Source organism: Microtus pennsylvanicus, chromosome 13 (genome assembly GCF_037038515.1).
Source record: "Microtus pennsylvanicus isolate mMicPen1 chromosome 13, mMicPen1.hap1, whole genome shotgun sequence".
Taxonomy (NCBI): domain Eukaryota; kingdom Metazoa; phylum Chordata; class Mammalia; order Rodentia; family Cricetidae; genus Microtus; species Microtus pennsylvanicus.
Genome location: NC_134591.1, coordinates 82,015,316 through 82,034,339, shown reverse-complemented (window position 1 = coordinate 82,034,339; position 19,024 = coordinate 82,015,316). Strand labels below are relative to the sequence as shown.

Below are 19,024 nucleotides of genomic sequence, written 5' to 3'. Positions count from 1 at the left end.
CACCAGGTCACCTACCACATTGTCACTGAGCCATAGGCATGAAGCATGTACTTGCTGTATGTGTCTGTATGCGCTCTGTTGCCAGAGGGAATCATGAGTAAGCTTATTAACAGCTTGACACCCACCCTCCCCTCCAGCTCAGGGGGTGCCTGGGTGGCCTCAGTTCCTCACGCTGGAGCAACTGTGGGTGGATCCTCTTCTAAAGCAAGGTGGCTTGAGTCTGACCTTCAAGAAAATAGGTTAGTCAGCTGCTGTGTGGCAGGGATCTCAGAAGCCATTGGTTTTATTGACCCCATTTCTAGTCTCCATCTTAAAACCTCCCTGAGAATAACGCCCGACCAAGTTACTACTATGAGCTGATCTGTGAAGGACTGTCTCACTGATAAGATTGCTGGGTATGCCTGCAGGTTCCTGGCTGTGCACTTCCGCTGTCTGGTGTTCGTGACAGCCAATGGGCACTGCGGACCCAGCGCGGCTCTTCTGTGTTCTTTAGTGACTCCCAGGTGTCACTCTGGAGCTAGCTGCCCTTAGCCCTAGGTAGGACTGTATTCTTGGGAGGCAAGCGGGCGCACCAGGCTCCCTTCAGTATCTATAGGGCAAACCTCTGCCAGGACCAATTAGTGGCAACAGAAATGTTGTTTACCGTTTATGGCCAGGAGAATCACTGCCTCTCTCCATGGGCTTAGGCAAGTTTGTCTTCTCTTAAAATGTTTTTTCTTCTCCTCTTCCTCATGCCCTGTCCCCCTCCAACAATGCAGAAGGCTAGCCTAGGGCAGCTGGATGGGCCTGTGCCCGGCCTCCCCAGAGCAGCTGGTGTCTCTTGGGTATTTCTCCCACCCCTAGACAGTCCTAACATCAGAAGAGAGTCCCAAGCAGACCACTTCTGCCGTAGGCAGTGAGTTACCCTAGAGAGATGAAGCCACCTGTCTGACGTTTCCAGATAAGAGATACTGAGTCACTGTGCTCCTGGGAGGCCCAGGACCTGCACTAGGAGAGGCTGGGCCTCTGGAGTCTTTGAGACAGAGCCTGGGCAAAGTCAGGGAAGACACAGACACACCCCAAAGTCACCTGCAGTGCTCTGACAGCTTAATCTCCCGAATGGAGTCCCTGTAATCTGGGACATTTGCTAGGGTACCCCTGTCAGTCTTGGTTCAGATCCTACCGCTGAACTGGACACCCCAAATGTAGCTGTCTCAGCCTCAGGGCTCCCTCCCTCCAGGCATAGAACTCCACCCCTGCCCCCCAAACTCCTGTCACCTGCTGGATGCAGCTCCTGGCGGGCATGTGCACCATGCCACCCCTGGCTTGCCAGACTCACAGCTGCCGCACTGGTATAAAAGTCACGCATGGCAGCAACCTCGCCCACTGGGCCTGTGCCCAGCTGGAAAGCGCCTTCACAAGTCACCAACACCCAGAACTTTCAGGTCCCCTTAGAGCCAAGTGTCTCGGGCACACATTGACGAAGGAGGTTTGAGAATAGACTGGAGCATTCCCAGAGGGAAGTCCCTGTAATCTGGGACGTTTTCTAGGGTACTCCTGACCTGCCTGGCACCCGAGGAAGTGGCAAGCCTCCATGTGGGTGTTGGGAACTAACCACTTCACAAACCACTGAGCCAACTCTCGGGCTTTCTCTTGTCCTTTCTATCAGAGCAAAATGAGACGAATTAAAATGGACTAGGTTCCTCTCCTTTCTTCATATGCTGTGGAAGTTCTGGGGAAAGACCTTCTTCACGGTCGGATCTGGCCAGGGAGATGGCTCAGCAGGCACCTGCCACCAAGCCTGACCTGAGTTAAATCCTCAAGACCCACATGGTCGGGGGAAAGAACTGATCCTATCAGTTGTCCTTTGAGATCCACATGTTACCCCTCCCCCAGTAGACACAAAAATAAGTAAATATAATAAAATTTGTTTAAATGAAAAAACAAGCCGTTTGGGGGCTGAGGAAACGGCCCAGCAGTTAAGATTATTGCTGATCTTCTAGATCAGTGGTTCTCAGTCTCCTCATGCTATGACCCTTTAATACAGGTCCTCATGCTGTGGTGACCTCCAACCATAACATTCTTGTTGCTGCTTCATAACCATCACTTCCTACTGTTATGAATCATAATGTAAATATCTGATACGTGACCCCTGTGAAAGGGTCCTTTGTCCCCAAAGGGGTTGCAACCCACAGGTTGAGAACCACTGTTCTGGAGGCTTCCCAGCCCCCACATGGCAACCATAACTCCAATTCTAAGGGATCCAGTTCCCTCTTCTGGCTTACTCAGGCACTGCATACATGTGGTGTATTTACATGCTGGCAAAACACTCATACACATAAAATAAACATTTTTTTAATTAAAAATTGGGTGAAGTGGCCCCCTCAGGCCAGCCCCCTCTCTGGGTAGCCCTGCAGTGGTGGGGAGCTGGTCCATGGGTACCTCTGTGGGGGAAGCTCCATGGTCCGTGGGTACCTCTGTGGGGGAAGCTCCGTGGTCCGTGGATACCTCTGCAGGAGAAGCTCCGTGGTCCATAGGTACCTCTGTGGAGAAGCTCTGTAGTCCATGGGTGCCTCTGTGGGGAAAGCTCCGTGGTCCATGGGTACCTCTGTGGGGGAAGCTCCGTGGTCCGTGGGTACCTCTGCATGAGACGCTCCGTGGTCCGTCGGTACCTCTGTGGGGAAGCTCTGTAGTCCGTGGGTGCCTCTTCGGGGAAAGCTCCGTGGTCCATGGGTACCTCTGCAGGAGAAGCTCCGTGGTCCGTGGGTGCCTCTGCAGGAGAAGCTCCGTGGTCCGTGGGTGCCTCTGTGGGGAAGCTCCGTGGTCTGTGAGTACCTCTGCCATGAGAACACACCGCTTTAGTGTTCACTTTCTGTCTTTAATCTCTGTCTCCTAGATTTACTATAAAGTCATCAAGGACATCGAGCCTGGAGAAGAGCTGCTGGCGCACGTGAAAGAAGGTGCCTACTCCTTGGGTGTCGTGGCACCCAGCCTGGATGGTAAGAGCCTGCTGAGCTGTGGCCCCGAACCCCCACCCACCGGGGAGAACATGAGTGGTGTGCCGCCCCTGCCTGCCAGCAGGTCTTGCCAGCCGATGCCCTGGCTGAGCTTCTGCAGACCACAGGTGTATGACTCAGGTCTCTCTCAGTGTCATAAAGGCCGTGACCAAGAGCAACATGGGAAAGATGGTCTGATTTGGCATACATATCCCAAGTCACCGTCTGCTGATAGGAACAGAGGCAGAAACTGAAGGCGGGACCCTGGGAGCAGAGGCAGAAACTAAAGGCAGGACCCTGGGAGCAGAGGCAGAAACTGAAGGCGAGATCCCGGGAGCAGAGGCCGTGGGGGAATACTGCTTACTGCCTTGCTCCCCATAGCTTGCTTAGCCTGCTTTCTTATACAACCCAGACCACCTGCTCAGGGGTAGTACCACCCATGCTGAGCTGAACCCTCCCACATCAATCATTAACTTCAAAAATGCTCTACAGGCTTGCCTAGGTCCGATCTGGTGGAGGCATTTTCTCAGTTGAGGTTCTCTCTTCCCAGACAACTCTGTTCTATAACAATAATAATAATGATGATAATAATTATAATAATAATAGTACTATAAAGCCAATCAGCACAACAGGCTACCAGCCCCTTACCCCTGAGACTAGAGACCCCTACCTTTCCTTGGGGCCTCAAAACACATCCTGAAGAGGGGCTTGAAGCAATGTAAGACAATCAGCATTATGCTGAATTTTATCTATATGGTGTTGGTGACCCATAAAATGAATTTTTGTGTATATATATGTGTGTGCTTATGTACATATATGCATACATACATGTGTGGGGTATATGTGTGTGGGTATGTGCTCTCATGTGTACTCATTCACATATGGTTGTTCTTGGGTGTCTTCCCTGCTGGCTTTCCACTTTCCTGAGGCAGGGTCTCTTGTGGAAACTGAAACTCCCAGGTTTGTCTAGTCTAGCTAACCAGCTCGGCCTGGGGACCACTGTCTCAACTTCCTGAGCCCTGGGTTACAAGAGACAGTCACACCTACCTGGGTTTTACATGGGACTGGGGATCTGAACTCTGGTCCTTGCACTTATGTGTCAAGTCTTTTTTCCACTGAGACATATCTGCAGCCCCTGGGTGGTGTTTCAAGTGTATTCCTCTTACCAGCTTTTAGTAGTAAATGACCCCAACCTAGTTGGTACTTGGGAGGCCAGGCAGAACCCAGAGCTCTCCTTTTTGAATGACTCCAGCCCGCATAGGAGGGGAGAGCAGCCAGGCTGTCTCTAGAAGTGATCCCCACCAATAATTAAAAGTCCTGGAGAAACACAGGGGAGAAGCAATGGTGGCAGCAAGCTGAGGGCTACAATGGAGTCACAGTAGGATGTGTCCTTAAGCTCTCGATGCAAATAGGTACCCATCTGTTAGGATGTGTCTGCAGGTACTCCTGCTTGCCACTGTATACCTGAGCACCTCTGAGATGAACTAGAGAGGAAGCCGGTTTCACACACTCTGGGTGTTCCAACACACGGTTTATATCCCCTCGAGTCTATGTCTGTCTACTCAAGGTCCTGGCACAGCTGCTTTCGAGAAGACTATGTCGGCAACGAAGAGTGAGTCTGTTGGCCCTCCATGGTCATTGATGACCAGGGAACTCAAGGGTTTGTGTCTAATTTCTTGTGGGGCACAGGAGGCGTTTCTGTGTGTTCCTGTGCATGCAGGGGAGGTGCATATGTGTGAGCATGCATATAGAGGCCAGGGGTCAACCATGGTCATTCATCTGGTGCTGTCTAGACGAGATCTCTTGCTAGCCTGGAGCTTGCAGTAATTAGCCAAGGACTGGATTCTAGCAAGCCCCAGGGACCCTCCTGTCTCCGCCCTACCAGTGCTGGGATTATTGACGACTACTACTATACCATACCAACGTGTTGTGGAGATTAACTCAGGGCCTGTGCTACGCAGCAAGCATGTTTCTGGTTATCTTCCCAGCCCTCGTGCCTTTCTTCTTTTTTAAGACTGAGCTACCAGTGAATAGAAAAAGAAATGTCCCCTAAATGTTTCTAGAATCTAGAATAAGTCCATTCTCTTCTCTGTGAGGCCAGTGCCTTGGACTCCCTCAGGAAACACAAGGATTTCTCAATGCTCCTCACTGGATTTAGCACAAGTTTCTGTGACCACACCTGTGGAACTCTGCCTCAGTTTCTCTGTTGACCCTACAAGCCTGCCAGTGACCAGAGTGCCTCGTTGTTTTTTTTCTGCAACAATACACAGTTCTAAGTTGTCAGACAAGAAATTGGGGTGGAAGGACCATTTTACCAGACAAGGTCCTCTGTCTCCGCCTCTAAATTTTGGGTTTAATTAAGCCATCGGGAAAGCAGAAATGAATTGCTAAGACTTATGCAACAAGATGGGGGGGTTCTTTTCCTTAAAATCACTGCTGAATGGACCTGTGAGTCTTCTGAACTGAGAGGAGAATCCTCACCCACGCAGCTCCATTTACGCGGTGAAATGTCTTTCTTCCAAAAAGATTTTTAAAAGCCTTGATTCTTGTTCCCCCCAACACACACACCTCCCGCCCCGATATTAAATAACCCACTCTCCATTTTCCTAATAACTGATCAAACATTTGTGAGCTAATTACTTTCCACACATAATAGTCTGACATCAAACATTTGACTTTCCTAACCTCTGCTGTCAAGATCCCTCCTTTGCCACCCCAACAGCTACCCCCCCCAACACACACCCTAGTTAAACTCAGAATTGCACAGAAAGAAAATGCAAACGCCTCCCTCACTCAGATAATTATCATAAAAAAAATCTTTTATCCCAGCCCGGGCTAAATGCAGCCAGCCCCTTATCGCCACAGGAATTTGGAGTAGACTCTTGAGCGCTTTTGAGCTGGAGTTGTAGATTGGGATGCGGGTGCCGTGTAATTGTGAACCCCTCAGTCTCAAAGCCATTAGGCAGGGATTTATTTTGCTGTAACATTCCTGTTCAGCCGAGAAAGTTGATGATGGAACTGGAGCTAGACAAGGGAGGTGCAGGGTTGACGGGCAGGTGCCGCTGCAGTATAATTTGGTGGAAGGTTGATCTACCGCAGCCTAAGACCCCCACCACATTTAGATAGAGTTTCTTTCCAGTTTCTCTCCTGTGCTTTTGGGGCAGAGGGGTTCTGGAGGTCTGGTGGGGGCCGTTGTGATGAGGGAGAAATGGAACCCTTGGTTTGGGTAGGAATTGGCATGGCTCCCCTGTAGAGATACACCAGCTACAGAGTTGGAGCCCTGGATGGGTTTGCCAACTCAGCATCCTCACGGATGGCCAGAAGGACGGCTGGTATGGTCCACTCTTAGTCAGGTGACCTTCTAATGCTTTGATTAGTGGATGAAGGAGGCAGACTTCTCTTTCTCTCTTTCCCGGGAAGCACTTGCTCCGTGGAGAAAAGGAAATCGTTTGCATTCAAACACTCACTTCATTTAGAAAGCTCCCTGGCAATCCACTTCACCTCTCCACGATGCGGCCCATTGTGTGGTGTGCGCAGGAGAGACCCGGACCGTGATGGGCTATAATAGACGTAATACCGGTATAACCGGCCCTTTCAACACTTCCTTAGATGGAATTTTGTGTTCTGGGAAAATAAAAGTGGTGTGCGGTGTGCCCCAGGTGTATGCCCAAGGCCAGCCCTCCCTACCCAGAAGAGTCACCCGGGCAGAGGCATGTCCCATCCCGAACTCTGTCCAAGTCCAGAAGACACATGGGGCAGAGGAGAAGGGTAATGCTGCCACCAAGGTCATTGCCATCCCCTCCAGGGTGACTTCTAAGTAAGAATCAAGCTGAATTTCTTATTAAATCCCTACCTTTAAGATTTTAAGCCCAAGGCCTGATGCGGTGGCACATGACTTTAATTCAACCCTCTTGGGAGCAAGGCAGGTGGATTTCTGTGAGTTCAAGGCCAGTATGATCTACATAGAGAATTCCAAGCCATCCAGGGCTACATAGAGAGACCCTGCCTTAAAAAAATTAATTTATAAAAAATTTTAAAAAATTAATTTAATTTAAAAATAAAATCATCTTAAGCCCAAATTTCAAATCAGAAGTAGACATTTTGGCCAGCCAGTGGTGTGGCCAATGATCTCGTGTTCCTCCTAAACTACAATGACTTCTCCTTCTTCGGTTTAGAAAGAGTGTGGTAGCAATGAGCATTTCTTATTCCTGACTTTCTATGATCTGCATATATCCATCCCCTCCAGCCCTCAGCAGCAGCTCTGTAGAACCACGGGGGGGACACGGGGAACTCCGTGATAGCATGTACCTAGTGTGCCCAGACTCTGAAAACCCACACCAGGATTGGTGTGAAGGGTGACGGGAATGCCTCCAATGCTAATAGTGTCTGCCTGTCGGCCGCCATCCTCTGTGGGAAGTCAGGGCCCCGATACCCTGCATCTCATGCCCAAATAGTGAACAGTGCCCATCACAGCTGATCAGTGACAGAGGACGGATACAGGGAATCCCCCTGGGTGGAGGGTCTCGGCATGCTGCTTGCCCCAAAGAGTGCCCAGTGAGTCTCCACATGGGCATCCACGATATTCACAGCTCGCTGCTCTGAGAAGAGCCCCTCTTTGAATTGTAGTTCATTCCTTCTGTAGACATGGAAGGTCATTGCTGTTTGTGTGAATCACCTGTGCCTGCCTCCTCCCCACCCTATCCTGTGAGTCATGTGGTCCCACTCTGGCACCTAAGGGGGAATTCAGGGCCTTCCCTGGAGATGTTATGGGTGGAGACCTCCAAGCCAAGGCAAGAATACAATCCTTGTTTCCCAGCACAGCAGAGCACAGCAGGGCACAGCACAGCACTGTACAGCAGGCACAGCAGGGCACAGCAGGGCACAGCACTGCACAGCAGGGCACAGCACTGCACACACAGCAGAGCACAACACAGCACTGTACAGCACACACAGCAGGGCACAGCACTGCACAGCAGGGCACAGCAGGGCACAGCACTGCACACACAGCAGAGCACAGCAGGGCACAGCAGGGCACAGCAGGGCACAGCATAGCACACACAGCAGAGCACAGCACAGCACTGTACAGCAGGCACAGCACTGCACAGCAGGGCACAGCACAACACACACAGCACACACAGCAGGGCACAGCACAGCACTGTACAGCACACACAGCAGGGCACAGCAGGGCACAGCACTGCACACACAGCACAGCACAGCACTGTACAGCACAGCACAGTAGGGCACAGCACAGCTCTGTACAGCACACACAGCACTGCACAGCACAGCACAGCATGGCAGGGCTACATATAGGAAAGAACTCCACTGACTCAAAGGACCCACAGCACCTTCCTCCCATGGTCTCATTTTCCTCCCAAAAGAGGCTTCTATGTTGCTGAGGTAAGCCAGTGGGGCCAGGATGTCTGGACTCTGAAAATCAGTAGTGCCTGCCAGTCAGCCCTAAACACACACGTGTCCATTCCCTGGCACCCAGGCACTTCCCCTTTCTCAGATATGACTAGCTGAGTGCACTGGGGTCATAGTGAGCATCATTGCATGGGCTTGGCTGTGCTTCTGACACCCAGCCCTGCAGAGTCCCACCTTGGATTCCTGGTGCCCACTGTTAGGAGTACCAGGTACAGCCCAGGACAGATACTTGAATATCATCACCTCTACACTTCCACTCGGCAGAGCTTCTGGGTAGCAGGAGAGGGTCCCTGTTTAGAACTGCATGCTGTTCAGGGCATGGAGATGCTAAGCATCTCCTGTAGGCTCAGAAACAGTCTGTGGCTATGGTAGTCTCTCTGGTGAGAGCTAGGGCCAGGAGCAACAGTGCCTCTGGCCTGATCTAAGTCCCTGCTTACTGCTGGATACCAGGCCAGCCCTCACAACCACCCAATACACCTCCCTACACATTTACACATGCACACAGATGCAAACATGCCCATCACACGCAGCATTCATAGACACAGACACACACATTAGCATACAAATGCAAGCCCCTAACATGTGACCACTTACATACATACAAACACATACATGCTTATCCACAACTGTGTACACAATGACACAAATCCACACACGTATACACAAACACCTTACATAATCATCCATGTCCACAGATGTATAGAACACATATACCCATGCACACATAACACAGAAAAATACATACAAAGTCACATGAAGATCTTCATGAATACCTACATGTTCATTTATGCAGACACACATAAATACATGTGTATTCAAATGTGAAAATACACTAGCACATCACACATGTAGCTATGTACATAATCGTGTACCCATACTTACACATAGGTACACATACGTGCATGTGCCCATTCACCAAAGTCTAGATGCAGACACCCAGGCATGCATCCGCATCCACATGTGGCTTCGCAAACATGGGTACCGATGGGATGAGACACTCACACAGACACAGTTGCATACGTATCCGCATGCAACTTCAGAGCGCACACAGACTGCACATGTTCATGCCCACGTGTGCACATAAGCCCTCTTTGTGCAAGATCTGAGAGCAGGTGTTCTCTCTCCGGGCCTGGGTGAAAGCTGAAAGGCTAACAGCAGCAGGAAGGCGGGGCAGGGTGCAGAGACCCGCCCCAGTTACAGCTCCGGGCTAATTGTTTGGTTTGGCACTGTGCTCGGGATGCTGCCTCATAAACTTAATAATAGCTGCCCCCCTTTAATTTGTTTGACCTTGACGACAATAATTTATTATATGCGATGGAGTTCTGCCTGCTTTTTTCTCCTAATTCATAAACAAAGCACTTGGCCTGGCTTCCTTCTCCACTCCGAGGCAGGGCCTCCTTGAATCCACAGTGAACGCTAGGGATGCAGGGAGGAGCCTGAAATTGCTCAGTGTTTCCACGATGCCCAGATGAGGTCCTCCAGCATGGTCTGGTCTGTCCTGTGACCTCTGTGCCCCTGCGCAGCCAGGACAAGGGCTGGAAGGAAGCTGGGTAGGAGAAGCCAGGGTAGGATGGAAGCCCTGGGGCAATGGGTTCCCTGTGGATCCAGGGCTGGATGCCTGGCTTTCCCCCGCTCACCTCCTCACCCTTTGTCTTACAGAGGACCCCACTTTCCGCTGCGAGGAGTGCGATGAGCTCTTCCAGTGCAAGCTGGACCTGAGGCGCCACAAGAAGTATGCCTGCAGCTCTGCGGGGGCCCCGCTCTACGAGGGCCTCGGGGAGGACCTCAAGCCCGAGGGCCTTGGCCGGGGCAGCGATGGGCAAGCTCATGAGTGCAAGGACTGCGAGCGGATGTTCCCCAACAAATACAGGTGCCGTCCCACCCCACCTCCCACTCCCTCCAGCTGGCAGTCCCTTGGTCTCCAGCCCACCTCCCTGTCAGTCTTGGACACTAGGGCTAGGAGACCAAGGCCTCCTACCTGCTGCCTCGCTGCACTGGGAACAGAGTAGGTGCACGTGGCTGGATGGAAGCTGCAGGTATTTTCTCGCTGTAAAGGGCCTGGCCCCAGCAGGAGGACCCACTGGGCCTGGTCTGCAGGCCACTGGCACCATTGCCCTACACACAGCCTGAACTCTCTATTTTCACAGACCAGCGTGGTCTTGCCACCGCCTGGCTCCAGTGATACTTTTGCAATAAGGCCCCAAACTGAGAGGTGCAGGGTGCAGCATCCACCGTAGAAGGGATGTAGAACAACCTTGTTCTGTGGACATACACGGCCCTTCTCAATGGACCCACTAAAGGATCATTCATGGCCACCTGCCAGGGAGAGACTGCAGAGCCATGGGCAAAGAGAGCTTCAAGCCCAGCTGAGTGACAGCCAGACACAGGCAGCTGGAGCAGGCCCAGTCTGACCTGAAGCCAGACCAATGTGGGGACCCAGGCACAGAAGCCTTGGGGACCTATATAAACCCCTGGGACAAAGGAGCATTCTAGGTTCTGGGTAGGGAAAGCCAGGACCACTGGCCCCAGTGCTCCGAAGCATGGAGGAGTCTGAGAACTTTTCCAGCCTCAGAGGCCCTGCCTTTGAAGAGTTTGCTCAGGACAAACTTGCAAAGTCAGAGCAAAACCCCATCAGGCCACTAACAGGCTCTATGATTACCAGGGCTTTGCCACCAATCCCATCACAGACTCCCTGGGGACAGCAGACCCTCCACCCTGAGCAGATGACTGAGAAAAAGCGTGTGGGCAAATCCCGCCTGAGCGCGTCGCAGAGAACAGGGCTGAGAGGAGGGTCCGTGTTTTCTTTACATAAACACATAAATCACAATTAACAACAGGGAAAAGATACAATCTCTGGGAGCTAGAGGAGCAGGCGTTTCTGCTCTAAACGGATGGCTGGGCCCCGTAATTAACGGGCCGTGATATATTACTGCTTTGCTCATGAAGATTAACGGTCATCCTGGGGACAGGAGAGGCAGAGTCCCCAGGGAGGAGGGGCTTAGGGGTTGCTAGTGCAGCCAAGAGGAGCCGGCCCCTAGAACAGCTGTTCTCACTGCTGTGGTACTTCTCATCCACAACCCACTCCACCACTGCCCACCACTCCTTGATTGGTATTTGGTCAGCCTGCAAGGGCTGACTTAAATTTCATGGCCTCGGTCTTACTCTGGGACTTATGACAGTGTTGGTACCCTGAACACTTTCTCTTAGGCTCAAGCTTTGTTTGTTTCGTTTTGGGGGCATTTGTTTTGTTTGTTTTATCCTTCAAGATATGGGCTAGCTGTGTGGTACAGGCTGGCTTTGAGCTCGAAAGTCTCCTGCCTCAGCCTCCTGGATGCTGGGATTATAGTTCCAACCACAGCATCAGACACAAACTTAGCCCTAACGTTGGGATCATCTGACGAGGATCGCCTAGGCTTCCACCCTGCCCCTGGCTGACTGGAGGACAGGGCAGCTTTGAGTCAAGGTGGCTCGGGCACTGACTTCTTCCTCTAAGATGGGTAGGCTGTCTTCTCTTATTCCCAGTGGCCCCCAAAAGAGGAAGAGTATGGACCTGCAGCCAGCATGCAGGGGCCACACACAAGAGAGCAAACCATATGGGATAGGGGACCTCCTCGTCCAGACAAGTGGACCCTAGAGTGATCCCCATCCTCTGTACACAGCTTGGAGCAACACATGATCGTCCACACGGAGGAGCGGGAGTACAAATGCGACCAGTGCCCCAAGGCCTTCAACTGGAAGTCCAACCTCATCCGCCACCAGATGTCTCACGACAGCGGCAAGCGTTTCGAATGTGAAAACTGTGTCAAGGTACCGGCACCCGCCCCGTAGGGCACGCAGTCACCCCACTGTGGAAAACTCCTGAGAGGCTGAGAGATATCGTGTAGTGGATCAGATGCCCTGAGCTCATTAGGTCCTTCTGCATTAGTGAGAAGGGCAGAAAGTCTCAGAGATTATGTCATCAAGCAGCCCTGCAAAAAAAAAAAACAAGAGCCAAGACCAGAGCTGAGTCTTCTCAGGGGCAGCCCTGTGTCCCCTGCCAGTGTGCAATGCCAAGGGTGGCAGGGGTGAAGCCCCCAGACCCAAGACCACCCGGTTAGTGCTCTGGAAAACACTGAGTATTTTTGGAGTCTCTGAGTCACAGTATTCTGAGGCCACTGGCAGGGAAATCGAGGCCAGGAAAGGTTCCACATCCCACTGAGGTCCCTCTAGTAATCACCGCTACAGCGAGACCTGTATCAACCATCCCAACGCAGGGGCGACAAGGGAGAGTGGCAGGGCCCAGCCCTCACACCCCTAGGCTTACGGTGGCATGCATGCGCCAACAGCATCTATTCCCCTAGGTGTTCACGGATCCCAGCAACCTCCAGCGTCACATCCGCTCACAGCACGTTGGTGCCCGGGCCCACGCCTGCCCCGACTGCGGCAAGACCTTTGCCACATCCTCCGGCCTCAAACAGCACAAACATATCCACAGCACGGTGAAGCCATTCATATGTGAGTTGCCCAGCCTGCCCCCGCCAGGTCCCTGCTGAGGACCCCCACCTACCCAGAAGCCTCTATTGGCTTCCTAGGTCCTAGTTGGATACAAGGCATGTGATACCATGCCACTACCTTGTTGGCTCTCCTCCATGTTTATAGACACACCCTTCTCCCCTTCCGACGTCCCACATCTTCCCACACCTCCAGATTTCCTTGCAGTAGCTGGAGGGGCGTAGTAGGCAAAGCTGACTCTAAAGACGGAGATTTCTGGAAAAGGGGCCAGTTGCCCTCCCTCCCTGTGTTCCCACCCTCACTGAGCCCCAGCTGGACCTCTGAGTATGACTGTCCCCGATGACATATTCTGGGCACCATGTCTCCTAGGGAGGGTCTGAATGTGACCATTTCTAGATGGCATGCCCTGAGCATGGTGTTTCCTAAGGACCTCCTGGCATCTGTGGCCCTTTCTCCCTTTGTCTTTGGTCTGGCCCATCTCTGCAACCTTGCTTTGGCCAAGGGTAGTCAACTAAAAAGAAATGTCCAGAAGTGGACAGGCAGGCCTTATGAGCGTGCCATGCAATCCGAATGACACACCTGTGCAAGATTAGTGTGATGTGTGTGATGGATCGCTGTGTGCATCCTCCAGACCATGGTGTGTGTGGAGGGTGGAGGAAGCTCAGGAGTCTAGTAATGTGGCCCTTCCGAAGAAGAGTCCCCAGTAACCAGGCACCGGCTACATATAAGCGAACTCTACGTCTGCCTGCCAAGTGAAACCTGGGTGTGCAAACAATGTCTAGAAGCCCGCAAATCCTCACCTCACTGAGCACAGAGACCGGGATAGCATCTTTCTCATCAGGGAGCTCAGATGTGGATATGGGGGGCAGGGGCGGCAAAATGAAAGGGGGGAAGAAGAAAGTGTCTGGGCCACAGAAACATTCTTAGGCTACTTTTCAAAAGAAAATCTTTGAAGGAATTGTGTGCATGTGTAAGAGTGTACAGTATGAGCTAGTAAGTTGACACTATTACCCCTCCCCGGGTGCGTGTGTGTGTGTGTGTGTGTGTGGGTGTGGGTGTGCACGTGCACGCATGCACACATGCATGCTTGCCTGTGCTCATGTGCATCTACACACATATCCCAGAAGGAAAGGGAATCCTGCCTAGGGTCCCTTCCTGTCCTGGCAGATTCATCAGCTCGGCTTCTCATACCCAACACAATGTGACAGTCAGCACTCTCCCCATTCCGGAAGCTGCCACCTTCTTTGGGTGGCTCTGGCTGCCTGGCAGCCATTCTCAATGTCTGGGACCTGCCCTTCCTGGGACTGCCCAGGTATCTACAACCCATCTACCACAAAGTCCTCTTTCCCGGTTGTAGTAACAGGTAGGAACCAAGGGCCCCTCTGTCCCAGGAGGGCCCTGAGTAATGGCAGGAGGTTATATGTAGGTATCACCAGGATCCTTGGGGACCCAGGAACATAGCAAGGGTGCTGATTGTCTAGTCTGTCCAGGTAACCAGAGCTTGGGATCTGCCTTGTGGTTCCCTCTGGGAGACCAGGAATGAGGTGAGGCTATTTATAGACCATCTAAATGTGGTACCTCTCCCAGAACAGTTTCCCAAAAAGGGAAGATTTGATTAAATGAACCAAAGTTTGACTCCTTTCAGCCAGAAAAATGTCCTGCCATGATGACCAAGAAGGCGGGGCAGCTAATATAAATAGATATTGTGATTAAAGTATGTGATAGTCTCAGAGAAAAGACGTCTCAGCTAAAGTGGCAACTCGGGATTTGTAGAAAGAAAGCAAGAGCAAGAGACAGGCTACAATCACTGTTTGCACCATGCTGCAGAAAGCAGACTGTCCTGTGGGGAGAGTCACAGGGTGTGTGTGTGTGTGTGTGTGTGTGTGTGTGTGTGTGTGCGTGTGTGTGTGTGTGTGTGCATGTGCATGTGCGTGTGTGTGTGTGTGTGTGCGTGTGTGCGCATGTCCCTGACAGTGGGAGGAGAGAGAGGATTATAAGGGGTTGAGTGTGTGGGGGGATGTGCAACATACACACTATGTGTGTGTATGCGTGTGCATGTGTGCATGTGCGTGTCCCTGTCAGTGGGAGGCAAGAGTGTGTGGAAGGATGTGCACCATACACACATATATCTTCTTTATGGTAGAAAAGGAGAAAGATTGGTGAATGTTCCAGTTCCCAGGCTTCAGGAAGGTAGCTTCTGTGGTCTTCTGAGCCTCTAGACTAGACTGAGGTTCTGCTGGTGTTACCCTATCCTGTAAGAGACCTGATGGTGTCTGTCAGCTAGAGCAGACCCTGCTGGACCCCCAAACTGAGAGACCCTTATTAGGAGGCTTTCCAAGTTTGAAAGCATGGGCCCAGCCCTTCCCCTGAAGGTCATAGACAAAGCTTCACCCCATTTTTGGCTAACCCCAAAACTGGACAAGCCCGGCTCCCCAACCCAGACCCTAACTCTAGGACTCCTGAGAACTGCTGGGGCATCCCTTCCTGAGATGCTGGTGGCAAGAACTGGAACAGAGATGGGGACAGAAAGAAAGTGGCATTTTAGACTAGGAAGAGGGGGCTGCTCCCTCGTAGAAACAGCCAACCAAGGTCACCGCCTTGAGGCAGGTCACGATGATGTTCTGAGCTAGCCACCTCCTAGTCCAATGAAACTAGGTGTTGTGTGTCCTTGCTCTACCCTCACACAAACCTGGACCACAGACGGTCTTCCCAGTGGCTTCCAAAGATCACAGTGTAGGAATTAGCTATACTTCAGGGTGAGAATCAGCCATCAATAAACATGCCACCCTTCCTACCACAGAAGGCTAGGACACCACGGTCCCCCAGGCCAGGACCCCAGGGAAAAGGTGTGGTGATCTTTGCCAGCCCCCAGCCTGCCCTGCTTCCCACCACAGACAGCTAAGACACCATGGTCCCCCAGGCCAGGACCCCAGGGAAAAGGCACGGTGATCTTTGCCAGCCCCCAGCCTGCATCTGTACCTGGGAGTCACGGGGATCTCACACCGCATCTCTACTTGCCTCCTGTGGGTATTTCAGGTGAGGTCTGCCACAAGTCCTACACGCAGTTCTCCAACCTGTGCCGGCACAAGCGGATGCACGCTGACTGCCGAACTCAGATCAAGTGCAAGGACTGTGGGCAAATGTTCAGCACCACCTCCTCCCTCAACAAGCACCGGCGCTTCTGTGAGGGCAAGAACCATTACACGCCGGGCGGCATCTTCACCCCAGGCCTGCCCTTGACCCCCAGCCCCATGATGGACAAGACAAAACCCTCCCCCACCCTCAACCATGGGGGGCTAGGCTTCAGTGAGTACTTCCCCTCCAGACCTCATCCTGGGAGCCTACCCTTCTCAGCGGCCCCTCCAGCCTTCCCCACGCTCACTCCGGGATTCCCAGGCATCTTTCCTCCATCCTTGTACCCACGACCGCCTCTGCTACCTCCCACGCCACTGCTCAAGAGCCCCCTGAACCACGCGCAGGACGCCAAGCTCCCCAGCCCGCTGGGAAACCCAGCCCTGCCTCTTGTCTCTGCGGTCAGCAACAGCAGCCAGGGTGCCACGGCGGCCACGGGGCCAGAGGAGAAATTCGACGGCCGGTTGGAAGATGCGTACGTCGAGAAGGTCAAAGCCAGGAGCCCTGACATGTCGGATGGCAGCGACTTTGAGGACATCAACACCACGACGGGGACAGACCTGGACACCACCACAGGCACAGGCTCAGACCTGGACAGTGATGTGGACAGTGACCGAGAAAAGGGCAAGGACAAGGCCAAGTCATCTGAAAGCAAACCTGAGTTTGGGGGTGGATCAGTGCCCCCTGGGGCCATGAACAGTGTGGCCGAGGTGCCGGCCTTCTACTCCCAACACTCCTTCTTCCCGCCACCCGAGGAGCAACTGCTGACGGCCTCGGGAGCCGCAGGCGACTCCATCAAGGCCATAGCATCCATCGCTGAGAAGTACTTCGGGCCTGGCTTCATGAGCATGCAGGAGAAGAAACTAGGCTCGCTGCCCTACCACTCTGTGTTCCCCTTCCAGTTTCTGCCCAACTTCCCCCACTCTCTCTACCCCTTCACGGACCGAGCCCTCGCCCATAACTTGCTGGTCAAGGCTGAGCCAAAGTCACCCCGGGATGCCCTCAAGGTGGGCGGCCCCAGTGCGGAGTGCCCCTTTGACCTCACCACCAAACCAAAAGAGGCCAAGCCTGCCCTGCTCACACCTAAGGTCCCCCTGGTCCCCTCATCCGGTGAGGAGCAGCCGTTAGACTTGAGCATCGGCAGCAGGGCCCGGGCGAGCCAGAACGGAGGCAGCCGTGAACCGCGGAAGAACCACGTCTACGGTGAACGGAAGCCAGGGGTTGGCGAGGGGCTGGCTAAGGTCTGCCCAGCACAGCTGCCCCAGCAGCCGTCCCTGCACTATGCCAAGCCCTCGCCTTTCTTCATGGATCCCATCTACAGGTATTAACATGGCCTGCCCTCACTCTCTCTCCCCGGGGGCCCACATCCATGGAGTTATTAGGTGGGGACTCTGTTTATCACCCTTTCTCTCTCAGCCTCCTAACTCGTGCATTCGTTGACATCAGGGAGGAGCTTCAGTCCACGAGTGTCCCAATGTTCCCTCAGGGGTAGCATCTTCTACCTTGAGCCTCTCCGTTAGACCCATCTCCCATCAGCTGTCTTTCCGGAAACTAACCTCCACTTCTCATGAGGGTCAGCACACCCTACTCTACCTCTGAGAACTTGCTCCATCTCTCTGCAGCTTCGCTCTCCTTAGACTATCCTGTGGCCCCATACTGCCCTAGAGCCATACTAGGGGGGCCTCTGGGTTGCTGGTCCTGGTAGGGCAGAATTCTTGCCTGTCTGATACTGGTTCCAATGAAGGGCAAGTTTGAATCTACTCCCTGACTTATGGAAAGGCATTGAGCCTCCCGAAGAAGAAGGTGGGCTTGCAGAGGAGGGCCAGGCCCCATGTTTGGAGCCCTAACCCTGCCAGCATGTCACCGACTCTGCTGGGTGAGGGAGTCACACAGGGAGTAAGAAGTGGGTGATCCTAGGAAGGGGGTCATACATTTGACATTGACCCTGCTTTGTCAGGCATGTCTGTGCACATGTGTGAGCACACATCAAGAGATATTCAGGGAACAGGCCTGTGTGCCTGTTGTCTCCTCGGGGCTGGCCATGGCGTGAGGACTGGGGATGGACCCAAAGCTCTAAGAGGGGCAAGCAGGTGATAAAGCTGTGGGAAAATCCCAAGGGAAGCACACTGAACAGCTGCTACCCAGGGGACATGGCCACCTAGGCCTACAGGTATCTATCTACCAGGCCCCTGGCTGCACCTTCCCCACCCGGCCATGCTTCTGTTTTCTGGCAGATCCTGGCTTCATAATCCCAGGAAACAAGAAAGATATCCATCAGGTGTTTCTTAGAAAATGTGCCTCCCACAGCTCGCATGAGGAAGTGCTGAGGCTCCAGAGAGGAAAGAGAGGAGGAAGTACTAGTCAGAACTTTACTAAGGCAGGAAGCAAAAGGCACCAACTGCCCCATGGGCTCACGCAGAACATAGCAGGTACTTAGAGACAAACAGAGCCTCTGGCTAGACCCCACGGCTGGGGGAACTTTGTGTGAACCCCCTCCCGGCCTTTCCTACTGCCCCCTGCCCGACCCGTCTACCAAACTGATCAGACCCTCACACATTTTCTGTAAGCTGTAAGGAATCCATGGTCAGCCTGGGAGAAGAGAATTATGGGAACTGACCACAGGAGCCCAGAGTCTCCCTTTATATCCTCATGTGGTCTCTGCTCGTAATGTCAGGAATCCTTTGGACCTAAGATTGTGGCCACCAGCGGGACGGGAGCCTCTGCAGAAGGATGAGGCCAGGGGAAGCAACAGCAATATTTTCCCACTGTGCAGGCACAGGAGACTAGGACAGAGTGCAGCCAGACCGTAAGGAGGGTCCTGAGCTGCCCCGCTGCTGCCGCAATGCTAGGCTTGTCATCAAGGCCCTCCTTTCTCTGCCAGCATCACCATCCCGAGATGACTGAAAGGCTGTGTGTCTGTCGTGAGAGACCCCTCCCCACAGCAGGCAGGCCTTGGTTAGCTGAGTGAAGCCCCAGGCTGACAGCTCTTGCCAAGTGTCTTG

At 52.9% G+C, this 19,024-nt stretch overlaps 1 protein-coding gene across 10 annotated transcripts in view; it reads left to right on the top strand.

Annotated features, from left to right (window-relative positions):
- The window catches only part of Prdm16 (PR/SET domain 16), a 307,893-nt gene that overhangs the window by 272,547 nt on the left and 16,322 nt on the right, over nt 1-19,024 (top strand). For all 10 annotated transcript variants that reach the window (XM_075944793.1, XM_075944791.1, XM_075944790.1 and 7 more), the window contains 5 exons: nt 2,876-2,978; nt 10,059-10,269; nt 12,059-12,206; nt 12,740-12,893; nt 15,927-17,343. In XM_075944793.1, coding sequence (XP_075800908.1) covers nt 2,876-2,978; nt 10,059-10,269; nt 12,059-12,206; nt 12,740-12,893; nt 15,927-17,343 — 2,033 coding nt within the window. The remainder of the gene's footprint in view (nt 1-2,875; nt 2,979-10,058; nt 10,270-12,058; nt 12,207-12,739; nt 12,894-15,926; nt 17,344-19,024) is intronic.